At 46.1% G+C, this 24,318-nt stretch overlaps 1 protein-coding gene across 1 annotated transcript in view; it reads left to right on the forward strand.

The window, feature by feature from the left end:
- Positions 1-24,318, forward strand: part of RSF1 (remodeling and spacing factor 1) — a 1,138,572-nt gene that overhangs the window by 669,934 nt on the left and 444,320 nt on the right. The window contains exon 11 of the mRNA XM_069639968.1: positions 21,325-21,428. Within this exon, the coding sequence (XP_069496069.1) occupies positions 21,325-21,428 (104 nt within the window). The remainder of the gene's footprint in view (positions 1-21,324; positions 21,429-24,318) is intronic.

Genomic DNA, 24,318 nt, shown 5'->3' on the forward strand with positions numbered 1-24,318 from the left:
AGATCTGCGCCCAGCGAACAAATATGTAAAACCACAAAAATTCTGTATGGTAACATTACAGGAGGTAATTCCCCTGCTATCTCAGGGGGACTACATGACAACACTAGACATGAAAGATGCGTACTTTTAATATTTTGATGTTGCCAGCTCACAGAAAATACCTCAGGTTTGTGATAGAGGGCAAACACTACCAGTTCAGAGTGCTACCCTTCGGCATAGCGTCTGCACCAAGGGTATTCACGAAGGTACTGGCAGCGGCCCACCTGCGCTGGTTGTCCATACCGGTATACCCTTACCTCGACGATTGGCTCATAACAGGGGAGTCCTATGGAACATGCTTCTCAAACACCCAGAAGACAGTAGACCTTTTGTTCCAACTGGGCTTCTCCATCAACGAGAAGTCCAGCTTAGACCCCAGCCAAATCAAACAATTCCTAGGGGCTCTAATTCGTACAAAGGACGGCCTCGTCTTCCCCTCCAACGAGAGGGTCCAAAATATGCTGTTTCAGGCCCCTCAATATGTGGCCGGTCGAGAGGTGACTGTACGCAAAGCAATGCACTTGCTAGGAATGATGGCGTCATGTATTTATTTGGTACCTCACGCGCGCATACCCCCAATGCAGGAGTGGCTCAACAGCCAGTGGCGTCAGGCCAGCGGACAATGGGACGATCTAGTGGTGGTCTCGCAGGCCTTGTTCTCTCGCTACGGTGGTGGTCGAAGGAAAACCTGGTAATAGGGAAACCATTTGCCACCCCCGCAGTGGAATCCACTCTAACCACAGACGCATCCCTCACAGGATGGGGGGGCTCACCTATCCCATCAGACTGCTCATTGAGTCTGGACTCCGAGCGTAGCTTCCAAGCACATAAACTTATTAGAGCTTCTTGCGGTTTTCAAGGCACTAAAAGCCTTCCAGACATACCTACAAGGGAAGACAGTGATGGTCCTCACGGACAGCACCACAGCCACGTACTACCTCAGCAAGCAAGGGGGCACTCACTCTCCAGGACTGTCCAAGCTGTCCCAGAACATCTGGAAGTGGGCTCTCAGACACATGTTCCTATTGTCACAACATGTACCAGGGGAACTCAATCTGCTAGCAGACGAACTCAGCAGAGACTTCCCTCTGCCCTCAGAGTACGAATGGTGGTTACACAAAGACATCGTCTTCGCCGTCTTCACACAATGGGGCTTCCCAGAAATAGACCTGTTCGCAACTCTGGAGAACTCACAATGCCTAGATTACGCCTCCAGATACCCACAGAACCACTCCAAGGGGGAACGGTCTCTGGATACCATGGTCGGGGAAATTTGTTAACGCTTTTCCCCCGACCCCTCTGCTGAACAAGATAGTGCACAAGATGCACCAGGAACCAGTCACCATGATACTGATAGCCCCGATGTGGGCCCGCCAGCCATGGTTTGCGCACCTGATGGAGATGTCCCTGTCCCCACCAGTGAAACTGCCCTACCCGTACAACTTGCTGTCACAGGACAAGGGCAAGACACTACACCCATGCCCTCAGAACATGAACTTAGCAGCCTGGCTCCTGAGGTCATAGAATTTGGCCATTTACAACTCCCTCAGATGCATGGATATTCTCAAAGAAGCTAGAAAACCCAACACTCGCCACTGCTATTCTAGCAAGTCGAAAATATTTGCCATCTGGTGTAGAGGTAAGAGCATCAACCCAGTCCACTGCTCTCCCACACAAATTGTCCTTTACCTGACCCATTTACTGGACTCTGGTCTAGTGTTCAATTCTATTAAAGTCCATCTAGCGGCACTTTCTGCATACACCACCTCTCAACTTAAGGTGTCATGGTGGAAAGTCCCAGTTATCAAAGCCTTCATGGAGGGGGTAAAGAGAATACACCCTCCGATAGCAAACCCAGCTCCCGGCTGGGACCTTAATGTGGTACTTACCAGGCTCATGGGCTCACCCTTTGAACCCATGCATAAGGCAACTCTTAAGAACCTCACCCTTAAGACTGCTTTCCTAATGGCTATCACCTCCATTAGGAGAGTAAGTGAACTACAGGCTCTTTCTATTCTAGACCCCTTCGTAACAGTTCACAAAGATAAGGTGGTTCTACACACACACCCAAGGTTTGCACCGGACTTCATATTGAAATTCCATGTCAACCAGTCAATAGAACTACCAACGTTCTTTCAAAACCCTTCCAATTTGGGAGAAAAGAGCCTGCATACACTCTATGTGCGCAGAGCTGTCATGTTTTATATGGAAAGAACTAGGCCACTGAGAAAGACTAATCAGTTCTTTTTTTTTTTATATACTTGTATTTATTGGGTTTTACATAGAATAAACTTCAAATATTATAACATCCCCCACTCCCTCCCCCTTCCCTCCCCTCGGGTCGCTTGCAATCGTAGTGTCAAGGGTTCCTTTTATGCGTTGAAGATGTCTGATACTTTGATATTATGGGAGCACCATTGTTCCATAAAATCTGACTGAAGGTATTGTAAAGTCCCTTCCCATTCCTTTACAAACTTGTCCCTTGTTCCTTGGATTATGTGGGTGATTTTTTCCATTGTTATATGAGCCCATACCTTCTGTAGCCAAGTATGTCAGTGGGGTCTTTTTATTCTTCCAGTTCTGGGCAATTGTTGTCCATGCCGCAATGAGAAGTCCCATAAAGCTTCTCCACTGTGATTTATTGTATCGCCTTGTTGTGTCATATCTAATTCCACAAAGCCACACCCCCACCTTTAACTTCCTCCCAAAAGGGCTTAATGCCTTTACAATCCCACCAGTTTATGAATTTATACAGAGTCGATACCCATTTTTTTGCCCCTGTGTTGGAGATGATGTATGTCTCAAACAATGTGAGATCCCTAGTTGCCGCTTTGGTGATGATCGGGGAACTTAGCCAGTGTTTTAACTGCTTGTATCTATATATATCGCCTTTGGGGAGAGTTGAGTTTGCAAAGCAGGATTCTAGTGACCTAATTTCATTGTCCTTGAACATTTTGCCTATTTGCGTTATGCCTGCTTCCTCCCAGTTGTCATATGCCCCTTGTTCCATCCCTGGTGGGAATTGCGGATTCCTGTTTATGGGCGTAAAGGTTCCCAGCGTTGTGGTCATTGTACCTTTCCGTGTTTGGCTATTCCATGCTTCCAATGTGGTCCTCATTATTTCACTTATCCCTAAGTTCTCGTGTCTGTGTTGCCTCGGTTTCCAGAGAAGCTCCACCAGTGGGGTTCTCGTTACTGCCCTGTCTTGCTTGGCCCAGATCTGCTGCGGATTCTCCCTCACCCACTCCCGCAGGACCTTTAGCTGCGCTGCCTGAAAGAATTTTTTAAAGTGGGGAAGCGCCATCTCCCCTCGCTGGTTGGTGCCGTGAGGACAGTCCTAGCTATTCTCTGCGTTTTCCCTTTCCATATGAAGGATGATACCAATTTCGTTAGAGTTTTGAAGAACGTATGGGGGACACCCACCGGGAGAGCCTGAAAGTAGTATAGTACCTTTGGGAGGATGGTCATCTTAACTGACTGAATCCTGCCCCACCAAGATATCTGTAATGGATTCCATCTGCCTACTTCTCTACGGATATTTGTGAGTAGCTGCGGGTAATTTTCCCCATAGACTTACCCAATATTTTGAGGTACTTTTATTCCCAGGTATTTTATACCCTTTTCTACGATCTTAAGTTCCAGTAGCTTTGCTTCCCCTTCTATGTTTGTTCTATCCCCCGCCAGGATTCGGATTTCTGATTTTTTTCTATTCATCTTCAGACCTGAGATAGCCCCAAAGTCTTCTAATTCCCCAACCACAGCTGATAAAGTGGATTCAGGATCTTCTAGGACTATTAGCATATCATCCGCGTATGCTATCACCTTATGTTGCTGTCCTGCCATATCAATCCCTCTAATGCGTGTCGAATCCCTTATTTTCATCAGTAGAGGTTCTAAAAAGATAGCGTACAGTAATGGGAAAGGGGGCAGCCCTGTTTTGTCCCTCTTGATATTATCACTTTGTCAGTTACCTCTCCATTAATGGCTATTCTACTGGATGGGGAGTTATAGTTCGCTCTGATTCTCGCAATATATTGTTCCCCAAAACCCATGCGTTTTAGAACTCTAAATAACATTGACCATTCCACCCGATCAAAAGCCTTCTCAGCGTCTAGGGTGTGAGTTATGCCTATTTTTTCCACTAGATACATGAGCCTCCTAATATTGTCATGGGTTTGCCTGCCAGGAATGAAGCCTGATTGGTCCATACTGATCAGTTTTGGGAGGAGGGGGATAGTCTTGTTGCCAAAATCTTCGTATAGATTTTTGCATCCAAATTTGTCAGGGAGATTGGTCTATATGATGCGGGGAATGTTGGATCTTTACCTGTTTTGTAAAAAACGAACACCTTCGCTTCATTCATTGTGGGGATCACATTGCCGCGATCTTTAAATGACTTCAAGAGTCTAGTCAAGACCGGGGTCAATAAGTCGGAGTATTTTTTATAAAATGGAGCCGTAAAACCATCTGGGCCCGGTGGTTTGTTAACCCCCCCAAGTCCATTTATTGCTTTTCTAACTTCCTCTTCACTAATTGAGTTCTCTAGGGATTGTTTATCCTCCTCAGAAATCCGCAGGATCTGTAGGGCTTCTAGATAAGAGTCTTGGGTGTCTGTATTAGGGCGTTCTGTGGAGTAGAGAGTTTGGTAGTATTCCTTCAGTGCTTTCCCCCATGTCTTGTGTGCGCGTTTTAATGTCGCCTTTCGCATTCCGCATGGCCTTAATTGTTGTTTCTTTCTGCTTCGCACGAAGGTGTCTCGCTAAGAGTCTATCTGCTTTGTTCGCTTTTATGTAATATCTCTGTTTCAGATAGAGTAACTTCCTTTCTGCACCTTTTGTGCGTAGCATCTCTAATTGGCCCTGTGTATGTTTCAGCGATTTTTTTTCAATATCTTTGTGGGGTGTGACAGCATTTCCTCTTGGATATCTTCGAATGTTTTTTCCAGCTCCTTTTCCCACATATACCTTTGTTTTTCTCTCGTGATTTTCAACGCTATCATTTTCCCCCGGATAACTGCTTTAAACGCGTCCCAGACTGTGCTCATAGTGACTTCCCCGGTGTCATTCTGTGCGAAGTATTCCTCTATCATTTCCCTTATGGATTCCCCGGTTATTGGGTCCTGGATCAGTTCCTGTGGTAGCCTCCATCTCCAGAGCCCGTTCTTTTTCCCAGGGAGAGACACGTCTAGCCATAGTGGGGCATTGTCCGAGAGCGCTTTCGCTCCCTTTTCAAGTCCCTGTATCTTACCCATGAGACCCACCGATACCCAGAAGTAGTCTATCCTGGACATGGAATTGTGAACATGCGAGAAATGTGTACTCCCTTTGTTCCCCCTTCATTTCCCTCCAAACATCATTCAAGGCCGTGTGGTCCATCCGTTGTTTAAGACGCATCGATGGTGCCCCTTGGCCGTGTATGCTCCCCGTACTTCTATCTAGATGTGGGTTCCACGCCATGTTGAGGTCCCCTCCCATGGTCACCTCCCCCCTTGCAAAGTCTTCTAATTTCCCCACGACATCTCTGAGAAAGCCATCCTGTCCCTGATTAGGTGCATATATTGAGGCAAGGGTAATGCAAAATCCCTCAATCTCCACATTGGCAAAGGCATATCTTCCCTCTTTGTCTATGACCGTATCCGTCAGTTTAGAGTCTTTCCCTTCTTTCACCGCTATCAGCACCCCTGCTTTTTTTTGTCTTTGCTTGTGCCCATATTTTATACCCTTTTATGCGTGTTTTCTGCTTGTCCCTCGTTCTGATATGGGTTTCTTGAAGTAGCAGTAGATCTGCTTTTCCCCTTTTCATCTGTTTCTCCAACTTCACCCGTTTTGATGGATTATTCATGCCCCTAATGTTGTAGGTTAAAATGCGTATCATTCCCATTCTGTTATGTAATTATGCATTGGCTTTGGGTCCCCTTCTGTGCTTGATTCTTTCCGTTGATGCCACCGAACCCCCCCTCCCTTCCCCTGAACCCCCCCAACATTGAACTTCCATCTGTCCTCCAAAAATAGTGTCCCCCTCCACCTCCCTCCCAACTCTTCCCCCTACCATTAACATTAACTCAACTCTTGACCCGAGGAGGGCCCAGGTACCTAAGGTTGCTAGGGTGTTGCGCCTATCGCTCCTTGCCCTCAACTGCCTCGGGGGGAAAAACTTTCCAGGGAGTCCTAAACCCTGCATCCTCCTCCACGAGCTGGGTCCCGGTTTCCTGTCGGGCCGCTGTAAATCAGATTCTCCAAGCATCCTCTGTGATGCCCTTCAGCCTTCTGAGCTCTGCGACTGAGCCTTTCATTCTGCCTGAATTTCTCCCCTACTTCTCAGAGGGTAGCCCCATGTTTCCTTTTCCATGTTTCTTTTTTTGCCGCATTACATCCCATCCTCTCGGTCTCTTGTGGAAATCCCCTCTGTTCCCGGCGCTCCTCGTGGGTGCCGATCCATTATCTGTAGGCCTTCCTCGTAAGTGGTTACTCTCCTTTGTTTGCCTTCCCACTCAAATATTAATCCAAATGGGAACGTCCATTTGTATCTTATCTCTTTCGCTACCAATTCCCTTACCAGTGGGGCCATCGCTCTCCTCTTTAGTAATGTTGTCGAAGCCAGATCTTGGTATAACTGGATCTCTACCATGTTCATCCTTATGTGGTCCATTTGCCTCGCTCTCCGAAGTATTTGTTCCTTTTGTGGATAGGATGAGAGGGCCTCTAAGACATCCCTTGGTCTCTCTCCTGGAGCGCCAGATCTTTTCGGGCCGACCCTATGTACTCGGTCGATCCCAATGGCTTCGGTTTCTTATTCTTCAATTATGTCTCTAAATACTTCTTGAACTGCGAATTTAAGATCCCTGTCCTGTACTGTTTCAGGCATGTTTTTGATGTGAATATTTGATCTGCGAGAGCGGTTCTCCAGATCCTCGCACTGAATTTCTAAATTGTGTGTAAGGCGCACCACGTTTTCCTGCGTTTCTGAGTTTTGAGTTGTCTCTCTTCCATGTTTTGGACAATCTTCTCTAAGATATCCGTCCTTTCTTCCAGTTTGGCCTCGTCAGTTTTCAATTCCTGGACCACTTGTTTCAGTTAATTTCTTATGGAGGCGAATTGGTACTGTACAGTGGCCATAAACTTGTTCTGCAGGTCCCCAAACCATGTTTGCATATCCTCCTTTGTGAGTGGTCTGTTGCCCTGGGCGGAAGGAGCGTTGTCCGCTGTAGATTCCTCCTCTGGTCTGTCCCTAGAGTTAGCTGTTGCATCAGCAGACCACATATGTAGCAGGTTAGAGTCCTGTCTCGTCGACTGTGAAGCAGACTGGCCTACGCCCCCTTTCCCCTTTGCCCTTGACATTGTCCCCTGCTTATGTTGTGCCTTGAGTATCTCCTGGGGTGGGGGGTGGGGGAGTAACGAGGGAGTTGTCCTTCCAGTGCAGGCGGTCCTCTACCCTCCTACTGCGCCTGAGTAGGCTCTGGGATACTGGACTAATAATGTGGCTTGTGGCTTGTTGTGTGAGGAGAGCGGCTCCTCACTAGCGCTCTCTCCTGTACCACGCTGCTGCAGACTTGGAGGGGGAACGCTCCTCGATCCCTTGAGTAGAGTCTGTGACCGTATGCGGCCGTGTGCGTCCCCCCAGCCCCTCACCTTAAGTTGTGGTCTCCACCGGCGGTGCTGTGCTGCTTCCCACTGATGCTCTGGGGAAGCACTGCGTCCCCGCTTCCCCTCGTTCTTTCGCTCCCACGGGCTGAGCCAAGGCACCCGCGGGTTCTCCGTGACGCTTCTTTTCTGGGATGGGGGGGGGGCCCTCACGTCCTCGCCTTCTGTGGCGCACTTTCACTCGGCTTGCCCCCGGACCGCGCTCTGATTCCTGCGCCGGCGGCTCAACGTCTCCTTGCTTCCTTCTCGAGAAGCAGTGTGGCCGCGGCTTGTCTCCGCCTCTTAGCGCGGTCGCGCCTCCGGGCCAGCGTACGATGGGGGTGGGGCGCTCACTTCTCCACGTTGCGGCGCCTCTTGTACAGGATTTAACAGGGCGTCTTCCCCCTGTTCCGATGCCAGCTGCACTCCTGTGCCTCCGGCTGACTTTCCGAGTTAATTCGCTCAGAGAATCTCTATTAGCGTTCTTTATTGTATGCGGCCCGGCTGGAGCGCGACTCAAACGCGACCTCCACAGCCGGCGGCCATCTTGAAAGTCAACTAATCAGTTTTGTCTCTGTGGCAGCAGGAAGAGAAGGAGATGCAGTCTTAAAGTCCACTATATCTAGATGGATTGTTCAATGCATCACTCTGTTTCTCTCTTGCTAAGAGAGAACTACCCTTCAAGCCAAGAGCACACTCTACTCGAGGCACTGGGGCATCCATAGCATTCATTGCAAACGTTCCCCTTGAGTCCATTTGCAAAGCGGCAACCCGGAGTTCTGTACACACCTTTACAAAACACTACTGTCTAGATGCTCACTCTAGATCTGATTCCCAGGTGGGACAAGCAGTATTAAGACATCTTTTCTCTACTGTTCCTTCTCACAACCCACCTCCAACTCCGGGTACTGCTCGCTAGTCTATGCACAGCATGTGATTCTAAGCAGATTAACAAACATGCACAGCATGTGATTCTAAGCAGATTAACAAACATCAGAAGACAATGCATTACTTACCGTAAAAGCATTTCTGATGGTTGTATCTGCTTAGATTCACATGCTTCCTCCCCGCTCGGATGGAAGGAACATAGACATCTTTCTACATCTCTCTCTCTTTTCTGTACTCCTTCACGTATAGAAGGCTCCCTCGAGGCAGAAAAAATACAAACCGAGGGACCTCGACGTGTGAGGGGTTGTGGGTACACTGCACGTCACTATAGGGATAGTGTTAGACACGCCTTGTCGAAGTCCCCTTTTCGACTACGAAAAACAAAATGCAATACTCCGCAGTGACCACTGGATGTCGGACATATTTCTCTTCCAAACACGTGACAGAAGCGATTTTTCCTTTCGCTTCTACATGCCTCGAGACATCATAGATCACATGATCACTCACAAGCACCTAACATGTGCTAGTGAGTAAATAGCTTCTTGGTTCTGTCGTAATGTGTCACACACCCCTTGCCAGTCTTTGGCCTTGACGCACTACATTTACTCATAAAAGTTCACTTTGGTGGTCTTGCTCATGTCCCACCTTTCTATGGCACTCTTTCACATTTGCACTCTTACATGTTCTTTGCATATGGGCACGATCTCTTTGGAAGTTCTTTGCTTTGCCCCTAAATGTTTCACTCAATTCCATATTCAGTAAGCTTTATTGCAAGTTTCTATTCAGTTCTGTATTCAATAGACACGGAATATGTTTGATTTCAAGTTTCTTTTCAGTTCAGTATTCAATATATATTCATTAACCTTAATTTCAAGTTTCCGTTTAGTTCAGTAATTAATTCAGTAATTAATTTTCATTCATTACCTCGTCGCAGCCTGCCGGGAAAGCCCCGGTTGTCGAGTGCTGCTCTCCGACACTCATCGGTGCTTGGCGTTGTTTCTCGCCGACTCCTGCTGCTACTTTCCTCTGGTCAGATCGGCGGGCCAGCTCCTGCGGACCCCGCTCGCCAAACAGGATCTACCTCAAACACTGGCAGCTCTGCTGCCTCTGGGTTGATGTGTACGGTGTCCTGCTCGCTTCTGCATACTTCCACAATACGGAGGTTCCCTCTCTGGGCTGCTGGCCGGCATCCTGGCTCCTACACAGGTCCCAACACGGCTGTCTCGTCCTGGAAAGGGTCCCCTGCTATTCTCTTACCCCATAGGCCTCCCCGTTTCTCCCTATGGTGTCCTCTTGCTCTTTATACACCTGCAACCTCTTAACAGATTGCTGTTGTGGATCCTTCATTAGGTTTGCCTGACTATGAATAAGGGGAAATGTCTGACTCTCACTATACTCCGCAGACATCTTCCTCGTCTCAGTACCAGAGTGGTAAAAAGTAGATGAAGTGTTCTTTACTCTTAGTCTCCGCTTCCCAGTATTTTCAAAGGTTGAATGTGGGGAAATGAAGGGAAAGGGCTTGCAGTAGCCCATAAAGGTCGGTGGAGGGTTAGGTTGGTTGTCAATAGGGAAAAGGGGGATACCATATCTCGCCTATGGGTACGCAACTCCCCCTCCTTCTGTGTCTTCAGGATTTATAATTCTTCCTGTTAGCCTGACCAGAGGAAGAGGGGTACCGACATCTCACAAAGGTCTCTGGGATTATGGGTTCTTTATGGAATGGTAGGTTGGGAGGGCGAGCACTGTCTCCCTTGGGGACGTCCTCTCCCCGACCTTCCACACTGATGATCCTCCCTCGCTTCTCCCCCTCCAGGGTCAGGATCCAAAAATGATGGCCTTTCCCTGGCCACCTGAGACACAGATGTGGAGTGGGACTAGACCTCCCCACCCCCTTCCTGTGCCACACAAAAGCATCACTAGCAGAAGCTTTCCCTGGCAAGTGCATGACCTTATAAGGAATTTCCTGACCTGGCAAGGCGGAAAGAAGCACAACAGTATGGCCAAAGAAGCAAACGGCAACCTCGTGTCACAGCCATTTTAGGGCACTAGACATGTTTTGTAGCTATACACAGTATACATATGCACACACTGAAAATATTGCATTTTAAAAATAGATCTGCTGCCACCAGCTTGTCTTTAAGCACATATAAAATTAACCAAAAATTCCAAGTATGAAAATCTAGGGTGATACAAAAGTTTCCCCATTGCACAGCACCGTGAAAAATACAAGCATTCAAAAGGGAAACATAGTTTCCCAGTAAAGATAGTCTGATGGACTGATCAGTTCCCCATAAGAATAAGCAAAAGGCACAAGACAAGTGAAACTGAAAGAGTTACTTAACTTCAAAAAAGGCAGAACAGGTTTAAAGAGGTCCATACAAACTATGGAGGTAAAGTTGAAAAACGTTCTTAACAGTCAAAACAGAAGCATCCAAATACTGCGCCTTTATAATGCTGACTGCACATTTACTGTGCAGTTGGCATTATAGAAAATTCGACTCCCATTACTGTGACCAAGTGGAGCAGGGGTTGCGGGGGGTGTGCCCCGCTCCACTTGGTCGCTGTAATGGGAGTCAGGAGTTGCGGGGGTGTCCCCCCGCATACTGCTGTGGTAAGCGGCGGACAAGAAAGTAACCAAAAAAGTTAAAGGACCATGCAGCGTCAGCTCATACCCACGTACGTGCGAGGAACTGACGCCGCAGGGATAGGGTTAGTCTGCGGCGCACACAGAAGTGTGCCGTTGTAACGTTAAGTAGGAGCGGGTAGGGCAATGCGGGCAAAATTGATCTATCTGATCACTGCACCTCTCCATAATTGGAGTCAACATTTTCATTGGCGGAATTACGGACGGCGCAGTGATCACATAGATCTCTCACAACCAGTTTCAATGGTGCATATCCTTACCATTGGTATACTGGTGCTGAGTTTCCAGAACAGATCTTGAATAAGAGGACTCCTCCTGCAGCCATTCGACAGGTCCTCATAGGAGCCAAGACCCCTACAAAGAAGTGCAGCTTTGGATGACCAGAGGTTGACTCCTGTAGCTGACCAGCACCAAGTTCCAGTGAAGCCCTGCCCCTCTGTCCTGATCTCAACAAGAAATATGTCGGTGTTACGACCCCTGGACTGGTGGGGACAGCAGTCTAGACTCCTGCTCGAGAATCCATGCCTTTTTGAGTTTTCGAAAGTGTCCCTTGATCAACCGATGTGCTGACTAGCTCTCTCCTGGGCTACCCCACTGTAGCAGTTGCTGTCCATTTCTAACCTTCCTGCATTATTGAAAGCCGTGCAGGGACTGCTCCTTTGTTCGTCCATTGAAGATGGCCTGTCTATGGAACGCCCATTGTTATCGGGCTTCTTTGTTCCCTGGAGTTGTCCTGAGATCACCTGCACCACAGAAGTATTCATCTTTTATTCATAAGAGTGCTCAGGTGGAAGGTTCTCGGAACGGAGGTTCAAGCACTTGACACCGCAAGTGGCATCTGCACCTGCGACTCCTGGGCCTTCCTTGACGGGAGCCAATCGCGGGTGTCCCAAACGGAATCTGGAACCTCAACAGTTGTTGCTGGAAAAGTGAGTCAGTGGGTTAAATCGACATACTTGCATCCCCCCTATACGCCCTTGTCCCAGAGAAAATCCCTCCTGTTCTCAGTGGGGCTTCATGGGCATAGGGTTCTCCCTATCTCACGCTTTCCTGCTTGGTGGGATCCTGGTCAATGATGCCTTCCTAGGCCTATCTAAGTATATTGGGATTGAGTGAATTACTTACCCGAACTTTACTTAACTTTTTGAACTTTAAATCATAACCACTTGCATTGTACCATCATATAGTAAACGCTTGCTGAAAAGTAACTTTGTGTTGTGATGGATTTCCAAAATCAGCCCTGGTGGGAGGATTTTGTGAGGCCACCCTATTGATGGTAAACGGGGAAGACACTGAAGGTTAGTCAAACTCAATCAAGGTAAGGTAGCTGAGCAATCAAGGCTTAGTCCCAGGAAAAGTGACTATGGGTCCACACGGAGCAAAACCAGTAATTCAGTTTATACAGAAAGTATATAAAAATAGTTATTTATTAGGCATTTAGTTACACACTAAGCATATAAAAATCACAGATGTATTGTCATGCAAAGCTTATAAACGTATATAAAAAAATCACCATAAGTAAGGAGAATAGAATTGCATATGAATTAATTACTAGTGCAATACAGGTGAGTAGTAAGATGCGCAGAGAAATAGGCAGAACTCTGCAGAATCAACACAAGAGCAGTTGCCTTCAATCTTAAATCCAACCCTAAGTTGGTTTGGGGCCTTGGGCCCGAAAGTCACCAATTGCAAAGTATAACTTCTTCAGTTAGTTAGGGTCAGGACTTCACACCCAATGCAAACCTATGGAGAACAGGGTGAGGCAGTAACAGGTATAATAACTTCCCCCCCGACTCCAATTCTTCCAAAGACCACTGTAGGTGTTCCAGAATCTGTTGGGGATACAATTTTCTGAGCTTGGTCAAGTTAAGGAAGGCCCATGGGTTGCGGGTGTAGAGGTCCCTCTCGGCACTGGGACTTAGTTTCTTTCGATTGCGTTGCGCAGGAATGGTTCCAGTCAGTTTCCAGTTGAAGACCTAGAACAATGAAAGATGAAGTCTACTGTGGCGCAGACGCCCTCAGGACACCTGTTGGGATTAAAGGGAGTGTTCCATCAAGAGTCACCACGGTTAGGTAACAACAGGGGTTCCTACAGTGGTTAACATGGGAGAAGCCCCAGCACAGCTTCTTTTGAAGTGAGACAGCTGAAAATTCAGGAGCAGGCGACTTGTGGCATAAGCTGAAGATCTGCTAAATTCCAAGGCTCTGCTCAGAACGAGGACCGCTGCAGTGAGGTAGCCCAGGACTTTAAAATGTATTTCTAAAATCAGGCCTGGTGTATAGATTTTAGGACGCCGCCCTAGTTATGGTGAACAGGGAGCTCTGAGAAAGAAAACCATCAAGATAGAGTTGAGAGCTGTCAAGGCTTAGTTTCAGGGGATGTGGAGGGGGTGGGGGTAATTGTAGATAGGGGCTCCCAAGGAGTCCACACAGGATAATGCACAATAATTCAGCTTAGACAGCCAGTTATAACAATATAAAATGATCGGAGATGAGGGAGCAGGGCTTCACAAGGCTAGTCACTCGAAAGGTTGCTGGGCCACTGCAGAAGTCGTCCTCGGGCTGCTCTTTGAAGGAATCTTGGCTCCAACGTAGATCTCCAGAATGTCTGCAGTAGGAGTCCTCTTATCCAAAACCCAAGCCGGAAGCAAGTCCAAGCCCACCAATGTTAATGCTCTGCACCATTCAAACAGCCACCCCAGTAGCAAACGTTCTGACACCAGTGATGTGCTGGGACTAGACACACAAAGGCTCATTAGCCCATGGAAGCAGCAGTTTTCGCTGGCAAGTGCAGGATATTCCTGACCTGACAAGGCAGGAAGCAAGCCAAACAATATTGCCAAAGAACCAACAAAAATCTTGTGGCACGGCCATTTTAAGGCACTAACCATGTTTAGTACCCCAATGTGGTAAACGCGAATGAGCACACCGAAAAATAATGCAAAGACAGTAAAATATTTACTGTTGTCACCAGCTTGTCTTTATGCACATATAAAAGTAAACAAAAATCCCATGTGTAAAAAACTAGGGTGATACAAAAGTATCCCAATTGGACTGCAATGTATGGTGCTGTGTGCAGTATTAAAACATAAGAATTCAAAAGTCTGTATCAGTGCCGATAGTCTGAAAGACTGACCAGTTTCCCCATAACAAATTGGCAAAAGGGAAGCGAAGCTGAAGGCTTTGCTTCCCTTCAAAAACTGAACAAAAACATTGAGGTTCCATAGGAAAATATAGAGGGGAAAATTGTAAAACGGAAATCTCTAACACAGGAGGAAGCTGGTCATTCTGCTGGTTGATCCCTGTAATCTTCCAAAGGCTCAGAAGGTACAGATCCTCAAACAGGGATTCAGACTGGTGGTTCTTTTTGAGATCAGGATAGAGGAGCAGGGCTTTACCTGTACACCACCGAAGTCGATGCTCGTCAGCTAAAGTGGTCGTCTTCAGTGGTCTACTATTCTTCTTAGAAGTTGACTTCAACTGCGATATGATGAACAGTTGCAGTATCCCTCCTTTTATCCAATATTCAGGCTGAAAGCAAGCTCACCAATGGAAAGGATTGTTGGGGAGAATTCTCAGAAATGTGCTAATTCCATCCACCTTAGAGACCCCCAGCAACTTTTCTGGATTTTAAGGACTTGATTTTTTTTTAACCTGGAGAGAGCGAGACCCTTATTTCCTTCTCTTGTGTATTTTAATGTGGATTTTACCTCTTTCTTTTGGTTGTGGAGCGTGACAAACTCCATAGGCATCATTTTTTACATTGTGTCACTGCTGTGTGACACAGGGAAGTCTTCCAGATTTCCCAAAGGTTTAACTACCTTCCCTGGGATAAACTACTGTTTTCCAGAGCAGTAAAGTGAAATTGACTTTACTTGCCATGTAACTTTCTAGACACAGCACACACTATCTTACAATAGAGTGCTGCAGGGGTTAGCTAGTATCCCCTTTGTCTAGCTTCTCATGTAAAAATGTTCGTTACCCTTTTCTCATTGAATGGCTGGTGGCAGTGGTTTCTTTTCATCTACCATGGTGTGCATTTACCGCAAGCTGCGTTTACAGCTGGTGTAAAGCAACCACGGGTACCATCTTTGTCAAAATGGCTCCCAGTCTTCTTTTTTTACCATTTCTTTGTGGTAAGGTCCTGCTTGAGATTTACTCTGCGCGTCAAAGCAGGTTTGGTCTCTTTGTTCATTTTGCCTTTGGCGGGATTCACAAGTGTGACCCGCATCTGGCTCCAGAGTGTCTGGGGTAGCCAGGAAGTGAGGGAGGTGCCCGAAACTCCCTGTGCCTAGTCTCCTAGGAGACCCAAATGCACCCTGTGGTGATCGGCCGGCTGACTGTCCAGCAAGGACAGCCACCGTGCTGCGCGATTGACAGCTAGGCTGGAATGAATGGGAGAGAACTGAATAACGGCCAAGTCCTTTGGCTTGGAAGGCAGAGTCAACCAATTGATGAAGGAATCGAAGTAGAGCTTGAAGAGGACGCCTGCTGCCACTCTTGGAGCGTTGGTTTGCCCGGTTAAGCCCTGCTCCAGTGCCGAAACGCCAAGTTCGCATCGACGGAGAATCCCCTGCAAGGACGACTTCTCCCTTTGATTTGGTGGGACCGATCAACTCCAGAGTAAGCCACCTGGATATCCATCTCGGAGCTGGTTGAATTTCCATAGAGTTGCTGCTGGAAACCGTATATCCAGGGAGAGATTGTGTGCGTTGCTTTTAAGCTGGCCTAGAGCTTTTGGAAGATCCTCCATCCAAGCCTGAGCCACCTCAACAGAGTGCGGGACCCCGGAAGCATGGAAAATCCATCTTGACAGCCAGAAACCACGGTGGTGCTATTTGCTGTAGACACGAGGAGCTGAAACACTGAACAGCCACTGAAAGTGAAGTTTGCTGATTGCAAGTTTTGACCGTCCCAGTGCATTGCAGGAGTCCCCCGATGTCCTCCCTCATGTCCCCACGACTGAGGCCCAGGAACAGTGAGATCTGCAGAGCTACACAGGAACAGAAGTCATCAGCCGCATCTTTTCTTCATTTCTAAGGTACTGTAAAACACATGTCTAAGAGAGCTTACCTCTTACTGTAGAGTTGCTTGAATCTTCTACAACTCGCAAGTCTAATCAGCTTGTGGCCCTACATTTGATTCATTTTTTATCAAGGACTCCTAAGAACTTGTGCAAAGACTTTTCCATTTACTTATCAGAAGTGCTTTATCCTATACAAGACTTTTGCCCATTGACTTTGGCTCGGGTTATTGAAATGTATGACTCTTCTTGGAGGATCCAAAAGTATTTGCCTCCTTAAGAATATTTGTCGTCTCTTGTGTTCTAATAACCTTTGGCCTTTTTTACCGATTCCTAAAAGTATTCTAAATGCCAGCAGTAAGATATGTCCCCAGAACCCCAGTTATTGATGTCACATGTGGGTGTGGGTTGTCTGTGGGAATTCCCAAAAGGGTCTTCACTGAATTGATAAACTAAGAGTGTACAGTATTGAAGTGTCTTTGTGTGTTGCTAATGTATTGCTCCCTTCTGAAGAAGGCTTTCTAACTAACTGATAAATTAATAATTGTTTATGCAAGAAACCTGAGTGTAAGATTTTATTTGAATACCTGTAACTGTACATCTCTGTGTACCTCTAACACGGGTCACGTTTACCCCTCTTGAGATAAGCCTGGCTGCTCAACACGCTACCAAGACTGTGTAGTACAAGCTTATACCCAAGGTTGGGTTGCCTTTAACTGTAGTCAGAGTTGTGTGTAGTGGTCCCAGAGGGCACTGCAAACAAACTTTATCTAACAAGGATACACTCCATTCAAATAGCATGGGGTTGTCCAATCAGGGACATACACTGCTCATCACATGTGCTCAGCTACAGACGACACTGTAAGGCGATGTATGCAATTGTAAAAATACAAGAAATCCTAACGAGACATAGGGTCTCATTACAACATTGGAGATAGCCTTGCCGGTAAGACCGGCAAGGCTAACTCAAAACTTGCAAAAAAAAATCCGGCACCCGCGAATGGGCAATTACCGGGGTATTCCGGCCCCGCCGTACCGGTAATTGCCCTTTCGCGGGTGCTGGGATCGGGTGATCCCCATTCTTTTTTTATTTTATTTTATATGGTTTACAAAAGAAAACCTTTAAAACAGAAAACAAGATACACTTCTTCGTACTTCACCCCACTGAACATACGTTATTAGAGGCTTTGACAATCGTTCCCACCTAATGTCGGAATCTGCTCTTTTAGATGGGTTTTCAAGTCCTTCAAAAATTGCACTAAACCAAACATAATTTTTCAGTCAGCACCTTCAAGCATAACTTTCCACCAATCTTCAGCCGTATAGGTGCTGCGTGCCTCAAAAAGAGGTCCGAACAACTTTGTTCGCAACGAGCGAAACTCTAGACAAAATAACGTCAAGTGTTTTAGTGTCTGTCGAATGTTTACAAAAACGACAGATTAAATCAGCAGGTTCTTTAAGTGACCAAGTACTTGTACGGTCTTTGGTCATAAAAAGGTTAAATCGAAAATGAAAGTATAGTAATCTTGAGTTCTGATCGGGAGATTGTAACAGATACAGTTGTAATTTGTCTAGCTCTCTTGCTTCTTAGCAGGCGAGAACTAGATCTGTCAGTGCAGGTTTGGTGCCAATCTGCACTCCATAGTTTACGTTTAGCCTTATTAGGATTTTCAAGTAAAGTAGTAATGTCGATATCGTTTGCGTCCAGAATTTCAGAACATTGTTGTTTCCATTTGGCAAGCATTGTGTATTCGGGATCTGAATCCGGCTTGTGTAGTATTTCAAATGAGGGGCTGCATTAGAGAGCTGCGACTTCCTGTATAAAGTTAAAGCATTCCAACAAACTCTCGCTTGTATGGATGTCAGTCCAAATTCAAATCTTATGTTACTAGTCGGACATCCTTTACAGATTTGTAACGCTCTAGTCCAAAAATTGTGAGCAACCAAACATATTTTCGGCACCATAAATCAAGGTCGGTATTACTTTTTGTCTGTAAAAATGTATCACAGGTTTTATAGAGAATTTTCCGAATTTATTGTTTATGATCGCGGCCTGGCAAGCCAGTTGCTGACATTTTCTTTTGGTGGCCTCGACCCAAGGATTGTCATTTATGTTAGCACTTATTAAGGATCCCAAATATTTTATGTGAGTAGAGATCCGAAGCGGTATTTATCCCGCTTGGGTGATCCCCATTCCCATTGAGCCCGGTAGGGGATGCCTGTAGCACCGGTACTGTTCATAACGGTTTCTGTGCTACAGACATGCTGTGCTTGCGGGTGCCTTTCATTCCACCAGGTTAGACCTGCCGGAATGAAAGGCACCCGCAAGCACAACTCAGTTTGCCAGTCCGGATACAACGGTACCGGCAAGCTTAACGGTACTGTTGTATCCGGACTGGCAAACTCATAATGAGGCCCATAGTCTCTCAGTACTGACCGTCTTGGGGACTAGTCAGTTTCCCCCATACAAATGAGCAAACCAGGCAAGGAACGTAAAGTGGAGGGCTTAATTGACAGCCAACAAGTCAGGGTCGGGTTGAAAACGAACAAAGAATGGGGTCCCATAGAAATCTATGAAGGGAAAGGTGCAAAAAGAAAATATTTGAACTGATGACTTTAGGGCACAAGACCCCAAACCACCTTGGGACTGGGATTAAGTGTTAGGGAACTGTTTTATGCTTACTCTAAAGTGTTTCTACTGAACCTTAGGCATCTGTGTTTTACCCTGGTTACTGAATCAAATGCTTTCCATTTTCTAAGGGGGAGGGGTGATGTATAGATCTGTTTCATAATACATGCAAGACAATGTTTGCCTAGAAGTTTCCTTTGCTTAGTGTGCATTTTAAAGGGCTAATAAATCATTGTATATGCTTGTCCATACCTGTATAACTGAAATTATTGTTCTGTGTGCACTCATTATAGTGCTAGACCACTGTCGCTGTCTAAGCCTTGCCGATTGGCTTCCTACCTTGATTGGGTCTGGCTAGACTTCAGTGTCTTCCCTTTTCACCATAATGGGTTGGTCTCCCAAAATCCCCCGCTCCTCAGGGTTGATTTTGGAAATCCATCTTAAAGACCCACAACTCTCCCAATTCATAAGTAGTCCTCTCCCATCTGTACTCTGATATCCAACCAGGCCTTTCCCTTTCCAATATTAATTTGAACACTGTTTTGGCTTCCCTTGACATTACTGTGGAAATAGCTTGTTTCGAGGAAAAGCAATGGGTGTTTTTCATTTCTGAAAAGCCTCAGTACTGCAATGCCTATTGGAGATATATAAACGTTTTCGTATTTTGGACCAAAGGGACAGCTAGTTCTCCATCACTTTGTTTAAAGAAACTACTGCATGGTTTTACTGCAAACCAAAAAAGGCATCTGCTGTGCTTTGTGCCCAAATTATTTGGTGCAAATCCTTCCAGTGGGTTTGGTGTTACAGGTATTCAAAGGAAGCTTCCTTTTCTTTATGGGAAGATGAATGAGAGTAGGCTGAAAACAGTTTTTGTTTTTATTTTCTTTGTAACCTTTGAGCCATTAAAAAAGAAACTCCCCACAATGTTCAGATTGGAGGGGCAAGTAGCAGATAATTGTTTTGGAAAAATTCATCCAAATCCATCCAGCGAGTCAAATGTTATTAGCAATAGTATTTTGGCAAAAGTCAGTGCAATCTGGTTTTATCTTACCTATAGGGCAGCAGTCGCAGTCCTGTTATATATATCAATATAACATGTAGATAAGTGCGTTTTGTAGTGCATAGTCCTCTTAGGTTTTACCTGCATGTGCATTGAGGTCTAATAGTTTATTTTAAAATGTCTGTGTGGTACTCCATTACCTGTCTTTGACTTTAGATAACTGCATTTCGCACTATACCTTTAGCTCCTAAGTCTGCCTTACTCTTCAATCTACGCTACCTTCAGAGAGTTTGGTAGGTCATGGTGTGAAAAACCCTTTCTAATCACAAAGGTTGGCCTCAGAGCCCTCCTAAAGTGCTGGTTCGGAAAATCCTTCGTCTGTTAGTAGTTCGATCTGTCCTCCGATCCACGTGCTGCTGGGTAGTCTTTGTCATCTTTGGGCTCATCTCCCTCATGGGCTACATTGTGGATACTTTTAACCTGTATCCCTTGGATACCATTAGTCCACTGACTTCTCTTAGGTCATAGAGTAACATTGAGGTTTTTATATTATGATAGCTGTAGGGGCCTGTTGGTCTCCCCAAAAGTCCAGTTGGACTTTGTGAACATACGTGAACATTTGATCACTTTGTGTGATCACATTTACTTGTTTACAAATTATTCTTCATTACTTGTAGTATTTTGTAGTAGTATTTTGTACAACTTTTACGTAAAAGAATGCATGTTTACAGATATACTGTGTGCACATTCACTTATTGTGTGCTTATGTAGTGTTAACAATGCCGTTATAACCATTTAACTGCTGGAGTGGGTGTCGCCTACAATTAATTTTTTATGGGAATTCAGGAGGAACTTGGACGCCCTTAGCACTTCAGGGGTTTTAAACCATCCCTGAACTTATGAAGAGTTGCCTTAACTGCCCAGCCATTCTACCAAGTATAAAGCAGAGGAAATGCCCTATATGGTAAGCCAGTTAGGTTGAAATGTGCTCTGTAGACAAAAGGCTTTAGAATAATTTCTCTTGCGGTGAACTACTGTACTTGATCAAAGAAACCAAAGAGTAACATTGAGACTCTGAGGGGTCTCCCTAACCTGAATGCCATCTACACATCTCGGTACTGGACTTGTACCTGCTAATTCTGTTTGGTGAAGAGGTTTTGTATTTCAATCTGTCCCTGGTAGGAGCTAGTAGGGCAACTTTTCCTGTACCACATGCAAATGCTGTGATATTTGTTGTTTATTTAGGATCTTTATGATGTTTGACTGACTTTGAAAATCTGCGCAATCTCTCGTTTTCCTCTATTCTCTGGCCAACAACAGGAACACTGTGCAATTGTATGTTCCCCTCAACTGTCTTTCAAGTTCACCCAGCTACTCTCTTCAAGACTTTGAACAATGTATTTACATTCTTCAACTTTAGAATTTGGCATCACCTTCTGTTTACATTCCTTTTTAGTTGTGCTGCTCTTCTATCCTTCACAGGAGGCAGAGATTCAAGAAGTGCAGGAAGTTAAGAAGAAAGACTCCAAAAAAGCCATACCACTAGAAAGGAGGTCAACTAGGACAAGGAAATTCATAAGCTATCGGTATGAGTCATGATTGTTTGTTTTTACCTTTTTCTGTTGCACTGCATTTGTACCCTCCGATCTACATTGGTATTCTTTATAGTGCTGTGGGTTGCCTTAAGAATGCTATGTTGCACATTTTGGAGTTCCACCTAGGCAGTAGTCGTACATTGCTTAACACATTACAGTGCATACAAACATTGTAGAGTGTGATTCACATTTTAACAAGTACATAGCATTTTCCACCAAATCATAACTGCATAGTCCAACATGACATTCATATCATGGCTTTGCAGAAGAAAGCTTAGCCTTGCAAAGCCAATACAGCATATAGGGTACCATAGCAGAGGGTGCCCCTGGAGTCCATCATAACAAGATCTTGCAGCATAGCTTAACACTTTTGAACATCAAAACAGCATCATGGCATACCATGATCACAACTGCTGAAAACTGAAAGAATGCAGAACATTTGCTCATCAAGGCCCCATCGCACAGGTGTGCAAGTGTAATAGATAACTGTACAGTGGACTAGGAGTGCTCCTGTGTTAGGGTGGGCGTTTCCTCAAGTACTCGGTCAGGACCATGGCACTGTAGGCAGAACAAAGACTGGACCTCAGAAAGAAGCATGTACTGGAAGTCTTGCCTCAGTGAGAACACTTGACTTGAAGATGCAGGAAATCTGGCAGGTTTCCAGAAGGTAGTGTTAGGGAGAATTCTCATTTCTGTGCTAATTCCCTTCAACCTTAGAGACCCCCAGCTCTTTTGAAAGATTTTAGGACTCTTCATTTTTATCCTGGAGTGAGACCTTTTTCTCACTCTCTCGTATTTATGGGTTATGTAAGCACGTGTTCAAAATATGTAATATTCATACACAGCGTGTCTATTTAAGTTAATGCAGCGAACGAGGATTAATGAGAACTTTTTTTATACTGAACACCTATCAATCGCTGGTTTCTATACGTGAGATTAACAACTGGTCTTACAAGTATGTTTAACGCCCTGCCAGAGGTGGTACGCCACCCCACAAGCAGTGACGTTCCGCTTCAGGTCCCCTCCCATGCATCCCCAGTAGGGGGGTGCATTTCCACCTTCACCCATGCATGGGAGGGGGATCACTTCTGACATTTGGCTGCTGTCCACAGCGTCCGGAGGGTACTGCATAGTTTTGCTAGGGCGCGCCCCCACGACCATCCTCCGCGACAGAAAGTACACTCAATGAATACCAGAAGATCCTCCTCGAGGAGATCGCCATTCTGCTTGCAAAGGACGCCATAGAAGTCGTCCCGGTCAACCAGGTAAACGGGGGTATTTATTCAACCTACTTCCTTGTGCCAAAAAAAATCTGACGATGTGCCCAGTATTAGATTTGTGCCCTGCAAACAAGTATCTCAAGCCACAAAAATTCTGCATGACTACATTACAAGAGGTAATCCCTCTGCTAAAAAAGGGGGATTACATGGCAACATTGGATATGTTTCAATGTTCCCAGCGCACAGAAGATTCTTGCGTTTCAAGATACACAACCAGCGCTACCAATTCAAGGTGCTGCCCTTTGGAATTCACCAAGGTACTGGTGGTGGTCGCGGCGCACCTACGCAGGGAGGCAATCCCAGTGTACCCTTCCCTGGACGACGGGCTCATCACAGGGGAGTCCTCCCCTCGCCCCGCCCCTAATTTGCAGAATAAACATCCAAAGAACAATCAACCTCCTCTTCTAATAGGGATTCTCAATCAACGAGAAAAAGTCCAGCCTGGTGCCAAGTTGTAAATACCCAAGAGGGGTTGGCCTTTCCATCAGAGGAAAGAATTCGAAATTTGTTGCTGCTAATTCCTCAATATCGGACCGGTCGCCAGATAAGGGTGCGCAAAGCTATGCATTGCTAGGCATGATGGCATCTTGCATTTGCCTGGTTCCCCACATGCGCCTGCGCATGAGACACATGCAGGAATGATTGGCGAAACAGTGGTCTCAGGCAAGTGGTCAGTTGGACGATCTAGTGGTCGTTTCGCCAACACTGGTTCAGTGTCTTCGCTGGTGGACAAGAGGAAATCTTACGAAGGGGAAACTATTCTATGATCCAGAGATACAGCCCGTCATCACAACACATGCCTCCCTGGCAGGGTTGGGAGCTCACTACCTTCACCACACAGCTCAGGGTCTCTGGTCTCACACACTGGCTCAGAACCACATCAATCTGCTTGAACTTCTGGGAGTCTTCAGAGCGCTTCGGGCATTCAAACCCCTCCTATACAACCAGTCAGTGCAGATCCTAACAGACAGCACAACTGCAATGTTTTACTTAAACAAACAAGGGGGCACTCGTTCTCAAAATATGTCCAAGCTTGCCCAGAAAACTTGGAAATGGGCACTCAAACAGATTTACCTGTCATCCCAACATGTTCCGGGGGAACTCAACTCTCTAGCAGATGCTCTGAGCAGGGATCCCCTCCCAGAGGAACACAAGTGGCGACTACACAAAGAGGTCGTAGGAGACATCTTCTCTCAGTGGGGTTTCCCCACAATAGACCTATTCGCCACAAGCGAAACGGACAATGCCCAAACTTTGCATCCAGGTTCCCCCAGCCAGGCTCCAAGGGCAACGCCTTATGGATGAACTGGTCGGGATATTTGTCTATGCTTTTCCACCAACCCCTCCGATGAGGAAAGTGATGAACAAGATTCACAAGGAACCGATGACGCTCTTCCTGGTTGCTCCTATGTGGGCGAGACAACCATGGTATCCACGCCTGTGCAAACTGTGCGACCCCATCAAACTCCTGTGCCGGTACAACCTACTCTGCCAGCACGAGGGACTAACCGTGCATCCTCAGCCCAACTCGAACTTGGCAGCATGGCTTCTGAAGTCCTAGTTTGGACATCTCAATTTACCGCAAAGATGTATGGATATCT

This window comes from Ambystoma mexicanum, chromosome 7q (genome assembly GCF_040938575.1).
Source record: "Ambystoma mexicanum isolate Mex_15411 chromosome 7q, UKY_AmexF1_1, whole genome shotgun sequence".
Classification (NCBI taxonomy): domain Eukaryota; kingdom Metazoa; phylum Chordata; class Amphibia; order Caudata; family Ambystomatidae; genus Ambystoma; species Ambystoma mexicanum.